Source organism: Anguilla rostrata, chromosome 5 (assembly GCF_018555375.3).
Source record: "Anguilla rostrata isolate EN2019 chromosome 5, ASM1855537v3, whole genome shotgun sequence".
NCBI lineage: Eukaryota > Metazoa > Chordata > Actinopteri > Anguilliformes > Anguillidae > Anguilla > Anguilla rostrata.
Genome location: NC_057937.1, coordinates 63,662,664 through 63,681,456, shown reverse-complemented (window position 1 = coordinate 63,681,456; position 18,793 = coordinate 63,662,664). Strand labels below are relative to the sequence as shown.

The 18,793-nt window shown below is 43.1% G+C and overlaps 2 protein-coding genes and 1 long non-coding RNA gene across 4 annotated transcripts in view; 2 read left to right on the top strand and 1 right to left on the bottom strand.

The window, feature by feature from the left end:
• Positions 1 to 18,793, bottom strand: part of LOC135255946 (titin-like) — a 222,530-nt gene that overhangs the window by 8,949 nt on the left and 194,788 nt on the right. The window lies entirely within an intron of this gene.
• Positions 7,011 to 18,793, top strand: part of LOC135255947 (T-lymphocyte surface antigen Ly-9-like) — a 227,919-nt gene continuing 216,136 nt past the window's right edge. Inside the window, exons 1-3 of one of the 2 annotated variants that reach the window (XM_064337785.1) lie at positions 7,011 to 7,217; positions 8,743 to 9,033; positions 9,478 to 9,741. In XM_064337785.1, coding sequence (XP_064193855.1) covers positions 7,145 to 7,217; positions 8,743 to 9,033; positions 9,478 to 9,741 — 628 coding nt within the window. In that variant the 5' untranslated portion in view covers positions 7,011 to 7,144. Of the gene's footprint in view, positions 7,218 to 7,527; positions 7,650 to 8,742; positions 9,034 to 9,477; positions 9,742 to 18,793 lie in introns of those variants that run through there. The other variant, XM_064337786.1, reaches the window with a different exon arrangement.
• Positions 18,196 to 18,793, top strand: part of LOC135255949 (uncharacterized) — a 31,028-nt gene continuing 30,430 nt past the window's right edge. The window contains exon 1 of the long non-coding RNA XR_010330324.1: positions 18,196 to 18,301. This is a non-coding gene — a long non-coding RNA (uncharacterized LOC135255949). The remainder of the gene's footprint in view (positions 18,302 to 18,793) is intronic.

The following is an 18,793-nucleotide window of genomic DNA, read 5'->3' as shown; positions in this document are numbered from 1 at the left end:
ACTAACTATCACTACTCTGAAGAGCACTCTCAATCTTGAGACTGTACCTGTACTAACTATCACCACTCTGCAGAGCACTCCCAATCTTCAGACTGTACCTAGACTAACTATCACTACTCTGAAGAGCACTCTCAATCTTGAGACTGTACCTGTACTAACTATCACTACTCTGCAGAGCACTCCCAATCTTCAGACTGTATCTATACTAACTATCACTACTCTACAGGGCACTCCCAATCTTCAGACTGTACATGTACTAACTATCACTACTCTGCAGAGCACTCCCAATCTTCAGACTGTACCTGTACTAACTATCACTACTCTACAGAGCACTCCCAATCTAGGATCGCTTTTACTTGAATACTTCTTTCATGTTACACTTGTACCTCCATCCAGCACTTATAGCCTATGACCTAGCCTATGCTTATGTGTGAACTGGACTGTGTTCATGGCTATGAATAACTGTTACATAATGAGTATTGTACCTTATCAGACCTGTGTTTTGTAGTTGTTCCAATGACCTTCGGAATGCACTTATTGTATATAGCTTTGGATAAAAGCGTCTGCCAAATAAATGTAATGTAGCTCATGCAATGCACATCTCAGGAGCCTATTGGATCCTGAGGGTTCAAACAGACCTGTGTGGACTGCCAGGCTTGTTGTGACGAAGACCTGTGGGCCAAAATGTTAGCTGTCGGATGGTTAAATGAAACATAAGCTTTTCTTTGGAGCGTAAGTGTGTGTTTTCATTCTGGACATGCTCAAGATATTTCAGCATGTTTCATCCATGGGCCATTGGTAAATGACACTTAAATATCGCCTGTAACATCAAACCCTTCTGCTACTGCTTTGCCTGAAAATGAGTAATAAGAGACTTTCAGTGTGTTTATCTGTCAGCCTGGCCTTGTTCCCCACCCTATCCAAGCAAAACAGACATTTACAGCTACAGCTTGAATCATTTCCAAGAAAACAAACGCACTTAATTCCAAGAAATGTGCAGCATCCGGTATAGGGCGTGTCGCGCTCCAAATCACCGGGCGCCGGGCGAATGCGCAGAGCGGCGCGGGCTTTCTCTGCCGGCTGGAGCGCGAGCCTGCGCTATATTGGCGCAGCATAATCGTATGATAACAAGAAATTTCACCGTATTTATTACGAACCAGATTATATGATTTTCTACAACGACTGGACTTGTCAATTCCAATAAAATACCACATATTTTCGTCTATGTAGCCTGTTAAATATTACGCTTATTTTTTACCTGCGTACCAATGTTGGATACAGATCGATATTGTTAATATTAAACGTTGCTTGTGGCTTATTTATGCCTAGACAATTCGATTAGTACAAACCTATGCTTGCTCAGAAAATGCTCTATTTATTATTAGGCCAAAACCAGAATATGATTCAGTATTTGTTTTCTACACAAACTGAACATACTACTTGGAACAACGCATGGAATGAGAGTCAGTGAGTCCATCCTGTTAAATCGGACCGGGGTCACTTTGTGGATTCTGCAGGGACGTGCTGATTTTCATTTTGGATCTGCTCCTATTTTGGAGGATTGGCCAATTTGAAGACAGATAAGGTGTATTGATCCGAATATATTTAACCTCTAGAGACTACTGCCTAACGCGACCGACTGAAAATTGCGCAACTAGATTACCGTTTCATGAAAACTCCAGAAAAAAACGAGCCGCGGCGGTCAGGCATGGTCGGTCAACGATTTAGTCGCATTTGCCATGATGCAATCAAAGACCTCCATCTGTTTCAGAGAATCAATGACATTAGGCTGTTCAGAACTACTTTCGGTTTTCTAGTTAGGTTACAGCAGCTTATATTTTTTGCAAGCCGATAAGAGCCTTAAACCAGTCGTACGTTTGCGGACTCATTCAGACGGAGAAAAACGGGAACATACAGAGGCCGATACGTACCTGTAATGCACAGCAGGAAAGTACAGATAATAATCTTCATCTTTCTTTTTAAACACGTTTAACGGATATCGCTCATTCGTGCTGTTCACCCTTCTCTTTCCGCTCCGCGGTAGCGCGCTTTATGGGGTCTGGATCAGATCTCAGACGCGCCTCCTCCTTTCTCATGATTTTACCCACTGCTGCAATCTGCCCGGCTACATTAACTCCTCGCTCTCCACGCTAAAACTTGGTGTACATCGTCCAACCCATTACGAGTTCAGGGAATTAACGCCGGAAACCAATACATGATGTAGTTTCTTATCTCAAAGCGATATGCGGTTCAGGAGCGAAGTATTGTGTAAGACTTGGACTGCCCGTGAGCGCTGTTAGAGGTTGTGTAAACAGTACAATGTATTTAATCTGAAACCATAAAATACTTTGTGATTCATTATGCAATGGCAATTTAAGCAAAGTATTATTAAGTATTTTCACAGTCAGGAAGCTCGTGGACCACTTATGCCATTGCATAACAAATCACCAATTATTATTTGGTTTCAAATTAAACCCTGTACAATGTGGTGAACATCCAGACTACACACAGAAAGCCCAAGACCAGGAATCAAACCCAGGACCTTCTTGCTGTGAGGCAGCAATGCATATATATATATGGAGGTAAGAGCATTTGTCTGGCAGTCGGAGGGTTGCCGGTTCGATCCCCCACTCTGGGCATGTCAAAGTGTCCCTGAGCAAGACACCTAACCCCTAATTGCTCCCAATGAGCTGATTGGTACCTTGCATGGCAGCCTTTCACCGCTGGCGTGTGAGTGTGTGTGTGAATAGGTGAATGAAAGGCATCAATTGTAAAGCGCTTTGGATAAAAGCGCTATATAAATGCAGTCCGTTTACCATACATACATACACTGGTGACAAATTACAGAAAAAAACCTGAATAAATGAGTGGAGAAACATAACGAATGCAGATATTTCCATACAGGTGTACTGCATGATACAATTATGCAATTAACATCCCATCATTCTCTGTGGCATGTATAAAAATGCTGAGCAGGCGCAGTTGACCTCGATTTTGGATCAAGATGGAAAGAGCAAAAGATCTAGGTGACTTTGAAAAAGGGTACATTATCGGGGCACAGATGGTAGGAATTTCAGTCAAAGAGACTGCTCAACTGGCGAGTGTTTCAATAGGGACAGTGACTAAAGTGACATTACATTTTAAATATGGATGGAAATTGTGGCCATAAGCATACATCCAATGACCTTGATGCTTGTGCATTAGTGTGATAACAGAAGAGCAACTCTTCTTCAGGTGACTGAGAATGTCAATGCAGGATACGATCAGACTGTGTCAGCAAGAACAGTCTGTTGATAGCTACATAGAGAGGGATATAATAGTAGGGTTGGGTTGTAGGGTTGCAGTACATAAACCCCCATTACAAAGACAAATGCACCTTTGAGATTCAGTGGTGCAAAGACCATAGGCTACAGAGATGTGGAAAAAGTGATATGGTCAGATGAGTCATCCTTCACTATATTCTGGACAAGTGGGCGAAAGCATGTGTGACGTACTCCAAGAGAACGGTACAGGCCTGAATTCTAGACCCCTACAGTGAGGGGATCCGGTGGCTCTGTTATGCTGTGTGGGGGCATTTTCCTTGCATGGTTTGGGTACACTTGTCCCCGTAGAGGGAAGGGTCACTGCAAATCAATACAAAGTTATTCTGAGTGATCACCTTTATTCTATGATGAAACATTTCTATCCTGATGGGAGAGGTCTCTTCCAGGATGACAATGCTCCCCTATCCACAGGGCACGAGGGGTCACTGAATGGTTTGATGAGTAGGAAAATCATGTGAATCATATGCTGTAGCCTTCACAGTCACCAGGCCAACCCAGTTGAATGCCTATGAGAGATTTGGACCAATGTATTAAACTGCGCTCTCCACTACCATCATTAAAACACCAGATGAGGAAATATATTTTGGAAGAATGGTGTTCCATCCCTCCAGTAGAGTTCCAGAGACTTGTAGAATCTATGCCAAGGCACACTGAAGCTGTTCTGCTGGCTCATGGTGGCCCAACACCTTACCGAGACCTTATTCTGGTTTTTGCTTTAATTTGTCACCCGTCTGTATATACATGTAATATATATTTCAGATTTGTAATCAAACAGTGCACGTGCACTTAAAGTGCAGACTCTCAGCTTTTATTAAAAAGTATTTTTATACGTTTTGGTTTCACCGTGTGGAAATAACTGCACTTTGTATATAACAGCACTCATTTATGGGCACCACAAGGCTAAAAAACCAGACTGCATCATAGTGCATCCATTTATACAGCTGGATACATACTGAAGCAGTGCAGGTTAAGAACCTTGCTCAAGGGTACAACGGCAGTGTCCCTGGGGATCGATCCTGTGACCTTTAGGTTACAAGACCGGCTCCTTACCCATTATGCTACACTGCCGCCCACATGATGCCAAAAAGTTACTCCACACTACCTATTATATTACACTGCCACCCTTCTATAGCATGAATATCCTGAACAAAAATGGCTCTCCACAGACCCAGCAGCAGAGAATTGCACTTGAGTCACATGTATAAAACACATAAATAAACTTAAGATTAGATCTGCAAACTCGTCCTTTAATGACTATACACTGGACTTGCACTTGCCAAAATTTATTTCATTTATTTCGTTTTAATTTAGATTTTTGGGCAAATTTTATTTGATTTTTATAAGCCCTTCCCCATCACTTTACCCATCATTGTGTGTCATCCACAGTGTCATCACAGCACAAAATGACTTTAGGAAGGCAGTATGCTGGAGCAGTAGGCAGTATGCTGGAGTAGTAAGGCAGTATGCTGGAGCAGTAGGCAGTATGCTGGAGTAGTAAGGCAGTATGCTGGAGTAGTAGGCAGTTTGCTGGAGCAGTAGGCAGTATGCTGGAGTAGTAATGCAGTATGCTGGAGCAGTAGGCAGTATGCTGGAGTAGTAAGGCAGTATGCTGGAGTAGTAGGCAGTATGCTGGAGCAGTAGGCAGTATGCTGGAGCAGTAGGCAGTATGCTGGAGTAGTAGGCAGTATGCTGGAGCAGCAGGCAGTATGCTGGAGCAGCAGGCAGTATGCTGGAGCAGCAGGCAGTATGCTGGAGCAGTAGGCAGTATGCTGGAGCAGTAGGCAGTATGCTGGAGCAGTAGGCAGTATGCTGGAGCAGTAAGGCAGTATGCTGGAGTAGTAAGGCAGTATGCTGGAGCAGTAGGCTATCTGAACAGCTGCCAGCAGGCTATTACAAGTCAAAGAGCAGCGCTGCTATGGTCACTGACCGTGAGTAAACATCAGAAGGGCTGCTTGTTTCAGCTGACTCGTTTTGATGTTTCTAGTTCATTCTCATTTCAGTGTTTTGCAAATGATTAATCCCCCAAGCAGTCAGGGACTAAGCGAGATTTTGAATTAAAACGGCACATAGCTTAAAATCTTAAAGGGTCTTATTTGCCGCATTTCGCACAATTTAAAAAAAAAATTTTTTTAATTGATGAAAAACAACTGAAATATCCTCCGCGTCTGCTTGCACCGAACTCCAACTCTCCCTCTCTGGACTTGATTACTATGCCTGAATGAAAAAGATGTGCGACCGTGGTTCTCTTTTACACGAATATTCGCGTACACGCTGTGCTGACGTCACGTTGAGCTGCGTGCCTCAAGTTGCAATGCGGAATTACACCAGAGGCCCCCCACAGCTCAGAAATGTAACGAGCCTACTTTGGAGAGCTTAAAAATGCTTCCGTTGAGGTTTGCGTTATGAGTACTGATTACTGAAGCGTGCACCTAAAATACATATTTTCGATAAAAGCAGTATACGTGTTTAGAAACACTGCCATATTCCTCTGCATTCCCTGTAATACGCTCTTTGTAAGTATATTTACTTGGGGGGGGGGGTATAGAAAATGATTTTTTATTAATTTTTATATTCTATACATAAACAACACGCCCGCCTGCCACGCCCCATAGCACTTCAACGATCCATTAATTTCTGACCATGCACACATTGCAATGTAAAAAGCAGCCGTATGGAAATGAAAAGGCGCGGCTTGTGGGATTCTGAACTGGTTCAAGATGGTTAAGATGTGTGTTCGGCACTTCTAGCTGGTTTTAACCGGCCTGTGACTGGTTAAAGTTGGGGCGTATTTCGCGAAGCAGGATTACTGAGTTAGCTGAATAACATTGAGTAAAACCCAGAGCTCAATCTGGAACATGGACTGAAGTAATAATAGTCAGTTTCGGGGTTTCCCCGGGACAGTTATCAATCTAACTCAGTAATCCTGCAGATACCCCCTCCTCTCTAGCTGGACTACGGCGGTCTGAACAGGTAAACTGGAATTTTCAGCGATATTTTGTAAAAAAAAAAAAAAAAGAAAGAAAAAAGAAAAAAAGAAGCAGTTTTTCTATTACTTTTATTTTTACAGCATTAACTAGCCTACCGGCCAGGCTCTCATTACCAACACACTACAATGAGGGGAAGTAGGTCTGGGGTGAAAGGAGCATTTTACCGACTTCAGCGAAAACTTAGCAGAAGTTCTGACTCACTGTGGTTTCTCGATCTTGCGGTTGTCACTCCACTGCCTGTCCTAGCACGACCGCGACAACAGCACCAAGTTTACTTGAAGGCGTCGTTAAAATAAATTTGCCGCAGACAGTAACTTCAAGTAATTGTGACGTGTCGTGTTTGGTTGGTTAAAATGTACAAACAATATTGTTCACTTTAGTGGGCGCAAATTAAAAACGAAAATTAATTTGATTTCCCAAAAATTAGAATTAAGATATCTGAATTAGGTGGATACCATTGGTCGTTAAGATGTGCATTTGTGTGCATATACACCATTGTGCTTCTCCGCGTGGTTTCCGGTTTATCTTCTTATCAATGTGGAGACCAATGAATTGGCGTTAAAGACGCGGTCTGTAGTGTCAGCTTCTTTCGGCTGGCCGCTGACACCACGTGTTTCCCTGATAAGACTGGACCTACAGTCTCTGGACTAGACGCTGAAACCCGTTTCACACTAACTGTAGAAGATGGGCTGTGTTCTCTACAGGGCTGTCCCTTTGCAGCGTTCCGCCACCTGTGGTGTAGGCTTGCAGCACTGGGGTCTTTAACCGCAACAGGCTAACGGCGCTTTGTCAGTATTAACAGGTGTTTCTTAGCTCACGCACGTACGTTTGGAAATGTTCGTTGTACACAAGGGGGCATTTACCCTGCAGGGGCGTTTGACTGCAGTGAGCTCCACCTTGGCCAGTGGTACATGCAGCAGCACAAGACAGAATCAAACCTTCAAGCCTTCACTCTCACAATTTGGGCAAATGTTTCTTGGGTAAATAAAGAATCTCAACTGAATGTTTCCAAATCATAGAGCTTTCCCTAATGATCTCATACACAGACATACACACATGCAGTATTTTGTGGCCACTTTGTATTTTTTACTTTTTTCTGTGGGTAAATGTGTGCATGTGTGCATATGTGTGTGTGCGTGTGTGCGTGCGTGTGCATGTGTGTGTGTCTGTACGTGTGTGTGCCTGCATATGTGCGTGTTTGTGGTGTGATGTGGTAGGGTGGGGTCTAAGAGAGCAGTTTAGATTCAGGAAGTCCAAGCTGCAGTTTCGGCCAGTGAAACCCTTATTTCAGACAACATGAGAGCAGCCGTTATTCTGTTATATATCTGTTTGATTGGAGGTAGGACTCTGTTATACTGTTATATACCTGTTAGAGTGCAGGTAGGACTCTGTTATACTGTTATATACCTGTTTGACTGCAGGTAGGACTCTGTTATACTGTTATATACCTGTTTGAGTTCAGGTAGGACCCTGTTATACTGTTATATACCTGTCAGAGTGCAGGTAGGACTCTGTTATACTGTTATATACCTGTTTGAGTTCAGGTAGGACCCTGTTATACTGTTATATACCTGTCAGAGTGCAGGTAGGACTCTGTTATACTGTTATATACCTGTTAGAGTGCAGGTAGGACTCTGTTATACTGTTATATACCTGTTTGACTGCAGGTAGGACTCTGTTATACTGTTATATACCTGTTTGAGTTCAGGTAGGACCCTGTTATACTGTTATATACCTGTCAGAGTGCAGGTAGGACTCTGTTATACTGTTATATACCTGTTTGAGTTCAGGTAGGACCCTGTTATATTGTTATATACCTGTTTGACTGCAGGTAGGACTCTGTTATACTGTTATATACCTGTTAGAGTGCAGGTAGGACCCTGTTATACTGTTATATACCTGTTTTACTGCAGGTAGGACTCTGTTATCCTGTTACATACTGTGAGCTTTATAATGTCTGGCACAAAGACATACGGTGAGCTACCAATTACAGAGGAGGAGTTATACTGTTATATGCTTGTTAGGGAGGGAGGTCTGTTTGGTTAGTAACGTGTAACAGGTGCATTTTGAAATGTATATCTCATCCAGGTCTGATGTTTGGCTCATTTGTTTTCAAAAATTTATAAATATGCACAGCGTTTCCATGACAACAGAACCATCTCCTAACAACACAAACTGCTTTGCATCTTTTCTGTGACTGACCTGTTAAACAGACCAAACAGCGAAGGTAAACTACAGCTACCTCTTCTCCCATTCCTGTTTCCCTCCTTCCATCTCTCATCCCTCTTTCCTGTGTATCTCTTTCCCTCCCACTCCCTCTCTCTTTTCCTTGCTTTCTCTAACTCTCTACTGTCTCCCACACTTTCTCTTTCCCTGCATCTTTTCTTCTGTTTCTCTCTCTCCCACTCTTTCCCTCTGTCCTCACTCTCCAGGTGTGTGCGTCTCCTCTGTCCAGTCAAACATGCTGAACGGCATTGTGGGACAGACGGTCACGTTCCCCTCAGTGGTGAAGGAGATCGGCTTCATTTTAAAAAATGGCAGCGGAATTGCGAAGGTGGTCAATCGCATCCTCCAGCTCACCAATGGCAGCTACGGCACCCGGCTGCAGTGGAACAGCAGCACTGGACTCTTCTCCCTGACTGACCTGAGGAGGGGGGACTCTGGAGGGTACAGGGTACAGCACAAGGATGGCAAAACCGATGACTACCAGCTGGTTGTGTGGGGTGGGTGTCTCCACCGGGTACTGCTGCACTGTGCTGAGGCAGCTGTGTGATGTGATTGACCTTCACTTATTGTACGTCTGCCAAATAAATGGAATGTATGTGCATGTTGAGTTCTAGAACAGCAGGAGTCAAATGTGAGCCCATCCTGGAGTAGGGTAGTGTTGAAGGCTCACAACAGAGTGGAGTTAGGGGTCAGTGTTGAAGGCTCACACACAGAGTGGAGTTAGGGTCAGTGTGAAGCACAACAGATGGAGTAGGGTCAGTGTTGAAGGCTCACACACAGAGTGGAGTTAGGGGTCAGTGTTGAAGGCTCACACAGAGTGGAGTAGGGTCAGTGTTGAAGGCTCACACAACAGAGTGGAGTAGGTCATGTGAGGTCACAGGAGTAGGGTCGTGTTGCTGGTCAGTGTTGAAATCCCTCCCTTCTGTTGTATCTCTCCACAGATCCAGTACCCAGACCACAGGTGTCCAGCAGAAACAAGATGAAACCCGGCTGCAGTGTGCTGTGCTCTGTGGAGAATGGGAGAGAGGTCACCCTGTCCTGGCACAGAGAGGGGCAGACACTGTCCCACACCAGCAGCCCTAATTTCAGCTCCCCCCTGTCCGTCCCTCTGGAGATAGAAACGAACAGCGCCCCCTACAGCTGCGTGGCAACAAATCCTGTCAGTAATAAGACTGTCACAGTCAGACCTGAAGAGCACTGCTTCGGTGAGAAACTGTGAAGCTCTCGTATTAAACAGTGAAGGATGGAACTCCAGAAGGAGACTCCAGAGCCATACTGATCAATGCCGGTTTCGTTATGCATACTTGCATACTTGAGTTCTGCATTCTTCCAACCATGGCTAATAGCCACACTTCATAGTATGTGAGAATCTATAATTCTGTTTTGCTACATTTGAAACGCAATTGACAATGTCAACATTAGCATCAGAATATCTTTTACCAAAGAAGAAAAATAAAAGTAGAGTTGTGCAACCACTTTATTGGTTGCCGATTTGAAATCAGCATAACTCAGTGCTTCTTACGTGTGTTCTTCCAGCTACTCAGGGGAAAAAGCTAACTGAATGAATGATCCAATTACTGAATTTTTTTTCCTACATCAGAATTGTTAGGTGATGTTAAGGTGCTATTAAGGCTAACAATTTATTAGCTAATCTGCAGTATACAGTGTACGTAATAGTTTTTTGCTGTTATTACCACTGTCAATTAAGGGGCAATTTAATATTGAATAATTTATGTAGATCATAAATATATAATAAATTTTTTTCTTAATTGTTAGCTAACTTGCTATTGATAAGTTACTTTTGAGATGATTACACATACAAAACCTCTTGTTCTGCTGGTGGTTACAAAGGTAAATGATGGTTGCAATGTTAAGTGCAATGAACTCTGGGAATAAGTTGTATTGACACTATCTGGGTTCTGACAAGCACAGAATTGCATGTGCATATCCAAGGATTTTAGTGGGTACTTTCTGTTTGCATACTTGCAGTTAGACATTTATCTGGAACTCAAGTAAATGTAATGAAACTCAGCCATTGTGTGTGTCAGTGATGATGTGTGTGTCAGTGAGGGTGTGTGTGTGTGTGTTTGTGATGGTGTGTTGTGTCAGTGATGCTCGGTGTCAGTGATGCTGTGTGTGAGTTAGTGATGTTCTGTGTCAGTGAGGCTGTGTGTGTGTGTCAGTTATGCTCTGTGTCAGTGATGGTGTATGTGTGTCAGTGATCCTCTGTGTCAGTGGTGCTGTGCCATGTCAGTGATACTTTGTGTCAGTGATGATGTGCCTTGTCAGTGATGCTTTGGGTCAGTGATGCTGAGTGTGTCAGTGATACTCTGTGTCAGTGATGGTGTGTGTGTGTCAGTGATGCTCTGTGTCAGTGATGCTGTGTGTGTGTGTGTGTGTGTGTCAGTGATTCTGTGCTGTGTGTAAGTGATGTTGTGCCATGTCAGTGATACTCTGTGTCAGTGATGCTGTGTGTGTGTCAGCGATACTCTGTGTCAGTGATGGTGTATGTGCGTGTCAGTGATGCTGTGTGTGTGTGTGTATCAGTGATGCTGTGTGTCAGTGATGCTGTGCTGTGTGTCAGTAATGCTCTGTCTCAGTGATGGTGTGTATGTGTGTGTGTGTGTGTGTGTGTGTGTGTGTGTCAGTGATACTCTGTGTCAGTGATGCTGAGTGCGTCAGTGATACTCTGTGTCAGTGATGTTGTGCTGTGGGGTCTCTTATAGAAACTGTGTCAAAGCCTCATATTACATCAGTAGCTGAAGGGGGCAGAAGCTGCTCATTGCAGTGCTCTGTGCAGAATAGGAGAGAAGTCACCCTGTCCTGGAGGACAGAGGGACAGAGACTGTCCCACACCAGCAGCCTGAGTCTCAGCACCCTGTCCCTCACTCTGGAGATAGAGGTGTCCAACTTCACCTACACCTGTGTGGCTAAAAACCCAGTCAGTGAGGAAAGCTTTCCACCCCACACAGGTCTGCGAGCCGAAGAGTAAGGAGCAGCAGTCTGTAGGAAGGAGGGTAAGGAGCAGCAGTCTGTAGGGAGGAAGTTAAGGAGCAGCAGTCTGTAGGGAGCAAGGTAAAGAGCAGCAGTCTGTAGGGAAGAGGGTAAGGAGCAGCAGTCTGTAGGGAGGAGGATAAGGAGCATATACCCATAGTGGCACTGTAAGTAGGTGTGACATTCTCTCTATGTCTCTCTCTCTCTGTCTGTCTCTCTTTCTATCCCTCTCTCCCCCCCTCTCTCTCTCTCTCTCTCTCTCTCTCTCTCTCTCTCTAGGTCACTGTTCTGCTGATGCTCTGCTGTATATAATGTTTGTGTTGAGGCTGGTGGAGTTTGTGTTGGTGACGCTGGCATTTCTGACACTTACGGTGGTTCTTTTAACCCGCCTGTATAAAGTTCTCAATCAGCACAGGTAACAACATCTGTCAATTTTTCAAGCATAGCTAATAGACTCCCATCTCACATATACAGACGCAGACACACAAACACCTCAGACTTGTTTTACACATTTTCTCTGTACAGCAGTATTAGTGTTCTTATACCAGCAGTATTAATGTTCTTATCCAGCAGTATTAATGTTTTTATACCAGCAGTATTAATGTTCTTATACCAGCAGCATTAATGTTCTTATCCAGCAGTATTAATGTTTTTATACCAGCAGTATTAATGTTCTTTTACCAGCAGCATTAATGTTCTTATCCAGCAGTATTAATGTTTTTATACCAGCAGTATTAATGTTCTTTTACCAGCAGCATGAATGCTTTTATTCTGAGTTTGTTTTTCTGTTTGCAGCACTGAGAGAAGAGGCAGGAGGAGATATCAGGAGGCAGACACAGCACTGTAGACACACACACACACTTGCATGCACACACACACACAGGCACACACTCACATACGCACACATTTAAAATTTCCTATGAATTATGAGTGCCTGTGTGTTGTACATGATATGGCAGCTGACTGTGTAATGTAGAATGTAGCAAGTGATGATCCAGCCAAATATAAAAGTGCATCATCTTACTGCAAACAAACCAAAGAAACTTAGGGAAGCTCTAAATAAACCTGCTGTGCTTTCACCAAAAGCTATTTATTTGGGGAAAATGTGTAAATGTTTTGTTAAATGTAAAACTTCTGTACTTAAAGGATTAAATGGTAACATACTGACACCTTTTATCCTGCATATTTCATTTTACATTTTTCTCCTTGACTGCTTCTTGCTGTTGTTCAGCAGGAAAGAGGAACAGCTTCCAGACAGCGGCTGTTTATCCGGTACTCTGCGTTACTGAGTGGGTATTTTTAACTGTGTTTTCACCCTGCAGTTCTGCAGCTGAGCTGCGCAGTCACTGTATCAGAAGTGCCTTTCATGTGCAGCTGGAGCAGGCAGACTACTGCACAGCTAATGACACACCGAGGGAGAACATTAACACGCACATACAGAGGGAGAACATTAATACACACATACAGAGGGAGAACATTAACACACACATACAGCAGGAGAACATTAACACACACATACAGAGGGAGAACATTAACACACACATACAGCAGGAGAACATTAACACACACATACAGAGGGAGAACATTAACACACACATACAGAGGGAGAACATTAACACACACATACAGCAGGAGAACATTAACACACACATACAGCAGGAGAACATTAACACACACATACAGAGGGGGGAACATTAACACGCACATACAGAGGGAGAACATTAACGCACACATACAGAGGGGGGAACATGAACACACACATACAACGAGAGAACATTAACACACACACTGCAGGAGAACATTAATACATACGTACAGAGGGAGATTAACACACACATAAAGAAGTTGTTACGGATGGTTCCCCGACAGAAGCTTGAACCCAGGTCTCTTGGTTGGGAGTCCTGTATACTAACCACCAACCCACTTGACTAGGAGCATGGACTCAAGAGCAGAGGACAAGAGCAGGCTTGACAAACAAAGTTGACAAAGAAAAGTTTTGATGCAGGCTTCCTTTCTGGTAATACAGGCTTTTACTCGAGACTTACACAGAGGCAGGCAAACTCAAGACTAAGCAATGAACACAACAGAAGGGAGAACTAATATAGGGAAGAACACAGGTGCAAAGAATCACAAATCAACACAGGTGAAAGCAGTAAGTCAAAAGAACACAAAATACGATGATGATTTCTCCCTATGGTGACCCGTGGAGGAAACAGCAGCCAATGCTTATGTCGCCCTCTGGCGACCAGTAGAGAAGTAGCACATTAACACACACATAAAAAAGTAGAACATTAGGATACACATAATATGTGTACACATAATATAGAGGAAGAAATTTAACACACACATGCAGAGAGGGTACATTAACACAAACATACAGGGGGAGAACATTAACACACACATACAGAGGGGGAACATGAACACACATACAGAAGTAGAACCTTAACACACACATACAGAAGTAGAACCTTAACACACACATACAGAGGGAGAACATTAACACACACATACAGAGGGAGAACATTAACACACACATACAGAGGGAGAACATTAACACACACATACAGAAGGAGAACATTAACACACACATACAGAAGTAAAACATTAACACACACATACAAAGGGAGAACATTAACACAAACATACATAAAGAGAAGATTAACACACATACAGAGTGGGAACATTAACACACATACAGCAAGAGAATATTAACACACACATACAGAGGGAGAATATTAACACACACATACAGAAGTAGAACATTAACACACACATACAGAGGGAGAACATTAACACACACATACAGAAGTAGAACATTAACACACACATAGATAAGTAAAGCATTAACACACACATACAGCAGGAGAACATTAACTTGCATGTACAGAGGGAGAACATTAACACACATACACAGGGAGAACATTAACACACATGTACAGAGGGAGAACAAGAACACACACATACAGAAGTAGAACATTAACACACATACAAAAGTAGAACATGTTTTTCATGCTTAACAACAATGTGGAGCGAATTAACATTTACTCAGGGTCTGAGTAGTGTACACAGCCCTCCAAAAATATGGAAACAGGAGCGTGACGCTTATTGTTTTTTTTGTGTACTCATGGGATTTGGATTTGAGATCAAAAGATGAACATGAGACAGTAGTACAGAACAAAGCAAGAAAGTCAAATATCTGCAATCTCCAAATGCAATCTCCATAGATGTGGCCTTTACTGCTCCTTTTGGAAGATTTAATCAAACACAGATATTCTACTGGTCACCATACAATCCACTCTCACACTGTACTGTACCTGAGCCATTTACAGCTACAGCACACAGACCTGTCTGAGAAACCACATCATCAACCTCAGTCTGTTCATGAGTCTTTTCAAACTACTGTCTCAATGTGATTGGTCAGAAACTCACACTGTCTCAAAGTGATTGGTCAGAAAGCCTCTCTGTCTGAAGGTGATTGGACAGAAAGCCTCACTGTCTGAAGGTGATTGGTCAGAAAGCCTCACTGTCTCAAGATGATTGGTCAGAAAGCCTCACTGTCTCAAGGTGATTGGTCAGAAAGCCTCACTGTCTCAAGGTGATTGGTCAGAAAGCCTCACTGTCTCAAGGTGATTTGTCAGAAAGCCTCACTGTCTCAAAGTGACTGACAGTACTGAACACAGCAGGCAGGCCCAGGAGGGTGAGGGTGGAGCTGCCCGGAGAGGGACTGAGAGGAGGGCAGTTTCAGCGCAGCGGATTGGTTGGGATCAAAGTTGTTGTTCTGTAGAAGGGGAAGACACAGCTGGTATTTTAGTGGGAATTTCCTGAGATGAACTCTGAGGCTTGATGAATTATAATTTCCTGTAATCGTTGCAAGTTTGGGCTTGAAATGATGTTTGCCTCTGGATTCTCACTAACTGCCATGTAAAAGAAGTTTGCCTCAGTTGTAGTTTCAGTGCAATCAATCAAACTTTAGCAAACACCCCTTTTAAATCCCCTTTTACAAAATGAACTATTGCATGAGAACTAACGTCTTGCTGAGAAGGAGCTCTGTGTCTTTTGCATTGTGTATCCAACTCACTCTTGTAGAAACCAGACAGTTAAACTGCTAAGGGTCAGAAAGAGAGGACCAGGGGCCTCATTTATAGAACGATTTTGATCTTAAGTTTTACTTACACAGAAAACCACGTATAAGTAGTTATTTATAAAACCTTACTTTGACGTGGAAATGATCTTATCTCTATGCAAAGTCTAGACTTGACGTAAGTGATTTTCCTGCTGGTTATGTAGGGGTATTGCAGTTTGGCACGCATATGCGTCCAAGCTTTTGGCGAACTTTGCATTACCTTTATGAACAATTTGACTGGAATGATTAATTAAAAGTGTGAGGAATTAATTGCCAGACGCAAGGTGTTTTGAATTAAAAACAGGATGCGACGTTCTATAAATAGTGTCAAATTAGAAAAAAGTAACCATGGCTGTACCTGCATTATTGGAAGACATTGAAAACCGTGCTTTCAGAAGGGAGAGAGTTTTCAGGGACTGGAATGACTTTTTGTGCATGATGATCCTAAGACTAAGACTAAGACATGATCTTAAGACTAAGTTCAAGTATAAATCTAAGAACATTTTTATAAACGAGGCCACAGAGAGTGATATGATTGGAATTTCACATTTGTAAAGGAGATTAATGTAGTTTAGGATTACTGTGGCGATCTCAGTGTGAGCTCTGTAAACTGAAGAAAGGGGCTGCAGGAATGACTCAGCTGAAGGTACTCTGATATCAGGAAGTGTTTATTTCCACAGAGAGCTGGGAGTGTGTGGAACAGCCTGACAGAGAGCTGGGAGTGTGTGGTACAGCCTGCACAGAGAGCTGGGAGTGTGTGGAACAGCCTGCACAGAGAGCTGGGAGTGTGTGGAACAGCCTGACCGAGAGCTGGGAGTGTGTGGTACAGCCTGCACAGAGAGCTGGGAGTGTGTGGAACAGCCTGCACAGAGAGCTGGGAGTGTGTGGTACAGCCTGACAGAGAGCTGGGAGTGTGTGGAACAGCCTGACAGAGAGCTGGGAGTGTGTGGAACAGCCTGACAGAGAGCTGGGAGTGTGTGGAACAGCCTGCACAAAGAGCTGGGAGTATGTGGAACAGTCTGCACAGAGAGCTGGGAGTGTGTGGTACAGCCTGCATGTGAGGAAGGTGCCATTCCAGCAGATGCTTACAGAGTATTTCGGTATTATCATGTCAGCTTCAACTGTGGGGTCAGAGATCATGTCTGGTAGTACCAGCAATGGCCACAAGGTGGCAGGTGGTGACCAAATATTGGGAATATTCCTGTTCACGCACAGCACGTGCTCCATCTGCTTTCTGATCTGATCAGAGAAAGCAGTTTCTGTCTGATTAATCTCCTAGCTTTTAGATTATCAACATCCCCCCGGCTGAGTTTACAGGCACATTCCACAGCCTGATGAAGCATTTTCTGTCATTTACATTACATTACATTACAGGCATTTGGCAGACGCTTATCCAGAGCGACGTACAACAAAGCGTATAACCATAACCAGGAACAAGTGTGTCGACAGACACAGACAATTATTGAACATAATGAAAAGTTATATTTATACCAATTAATTGCTGACCATTTCTTGGGTCAGTTTCAGATTTAAAAATAGTTTTTTAATTGATGTAATCTCCTTTCTCTGGAATGTGCAAACAGGCTTTAGACAGACGCAGTGACATGCAGGAAATCTGAGGACCGGAAGAAGAAATGAGAACTGGCGAAAATCAAAATAACGCAAATCACTTTCACAGCGGGTGGGTTTTACGGAAATATGCAGTCACTTCCTCTTTCATCTGAAACTGTCTCCTATCAGGGACAGAGAAAAGCAAGACGATCATGATTTTTCTCTCTTTCTCTCTCTCTCTCTGTCTCTTTCTCTCCCTCTCTGTCTCTCTCTCTCTGTCTCTTTCTCTCCCTCTCTGTCTCTCCAGGGTGTCAGGTACAAGCATAAGCATGACAGCACACAAAAAGGGAACTGTGTGATGGTGGTCTACTACTAACGAAAAAGTATTAGACGACCAGTGGATTCACAGTAGGGCTGAGACTGTGGGCAGCTTGGACATGGGCCGCCAGTTTGGAGCCCAGCCCACCACTGAGTGGAGATCAGTAAAGCCTCCCTTACTGATCTAGGTTCAGTTTCAGCTCTGTTTTGTGCATAGAGTCTCCAGATAGATACTGCCACTTGGGGTGCTTCATGAAATAAGATTACTGAGTTAGCGAGATAACTACACTGAGTAAAACCCTGAACATCTCTTTTTACTTCAGTCCATGTTCCAGATTTTGGAGGGTTCCAGGTTTCACTCAGTGCAGTTATCCAGCGAACTCACTCATCCTGCTCTGGGAAACAGGGTCCTGCATTTCATTTGAAAGACAGTTTTACAGTACGGCTGCTAGTCAGCCAATTATTCAAACTCACACACGTAACACACACACATAAAACACACTCATAAACATTCTTTAATTTGAACATGAGCCACTGAATTAAACTATAAACTGAACACTCTGATATGACACTGAATTAAACTATAAACTGAACACTCTGATATGACACTGAATTAAACTATAAACTGAACACACTGATATGACACTGAATCAAACTATAAACTGAACACTCTGATATGACACTGAATTAAACTATAAACTGAACACACTGATATGACACTGAATTAAACTATAAACTGAACACACTGATATGACACTGAATTAAACTATAAAAAGGCAGTTATCATTAGAAACATTGAATTAAACAGGCAATGGAACAGCAGGTTTTCGTATGATGGTGGACAGAAATACACTCATACATGTCTTTGGCAGCAAATCTTCAGTCTTGAATACAAACAGCTTTATAAGTTAAAGAGTATATGGAATAATACAGAGCTCTATAGGTAACATTCAACGACTTCCAGAACAATTTAATCCAGTAGCATTGAAATAGACTGGCATGTGACGACTATCTGTGATTGAGTGGTATTTGAGAAAGCATTATGAATGCACAATAAGACATTTCTCAATCTTGGCCTGTCACCCCCCACACCCCACCCCCCACGGCCTACGCCCCCAGGCCTATCACTAATTGCTTGATCTTTCTGAAAACCTGTGTTTCAGTATTTACATAACCGTTTCTTTAAACGTATTAACGCAGGTGAGTACAGGTGTGTACAGGCGTGTACAGGTGAGGTGCCGGTTTGTCTCATTTGTGTTGGCATGGATTTT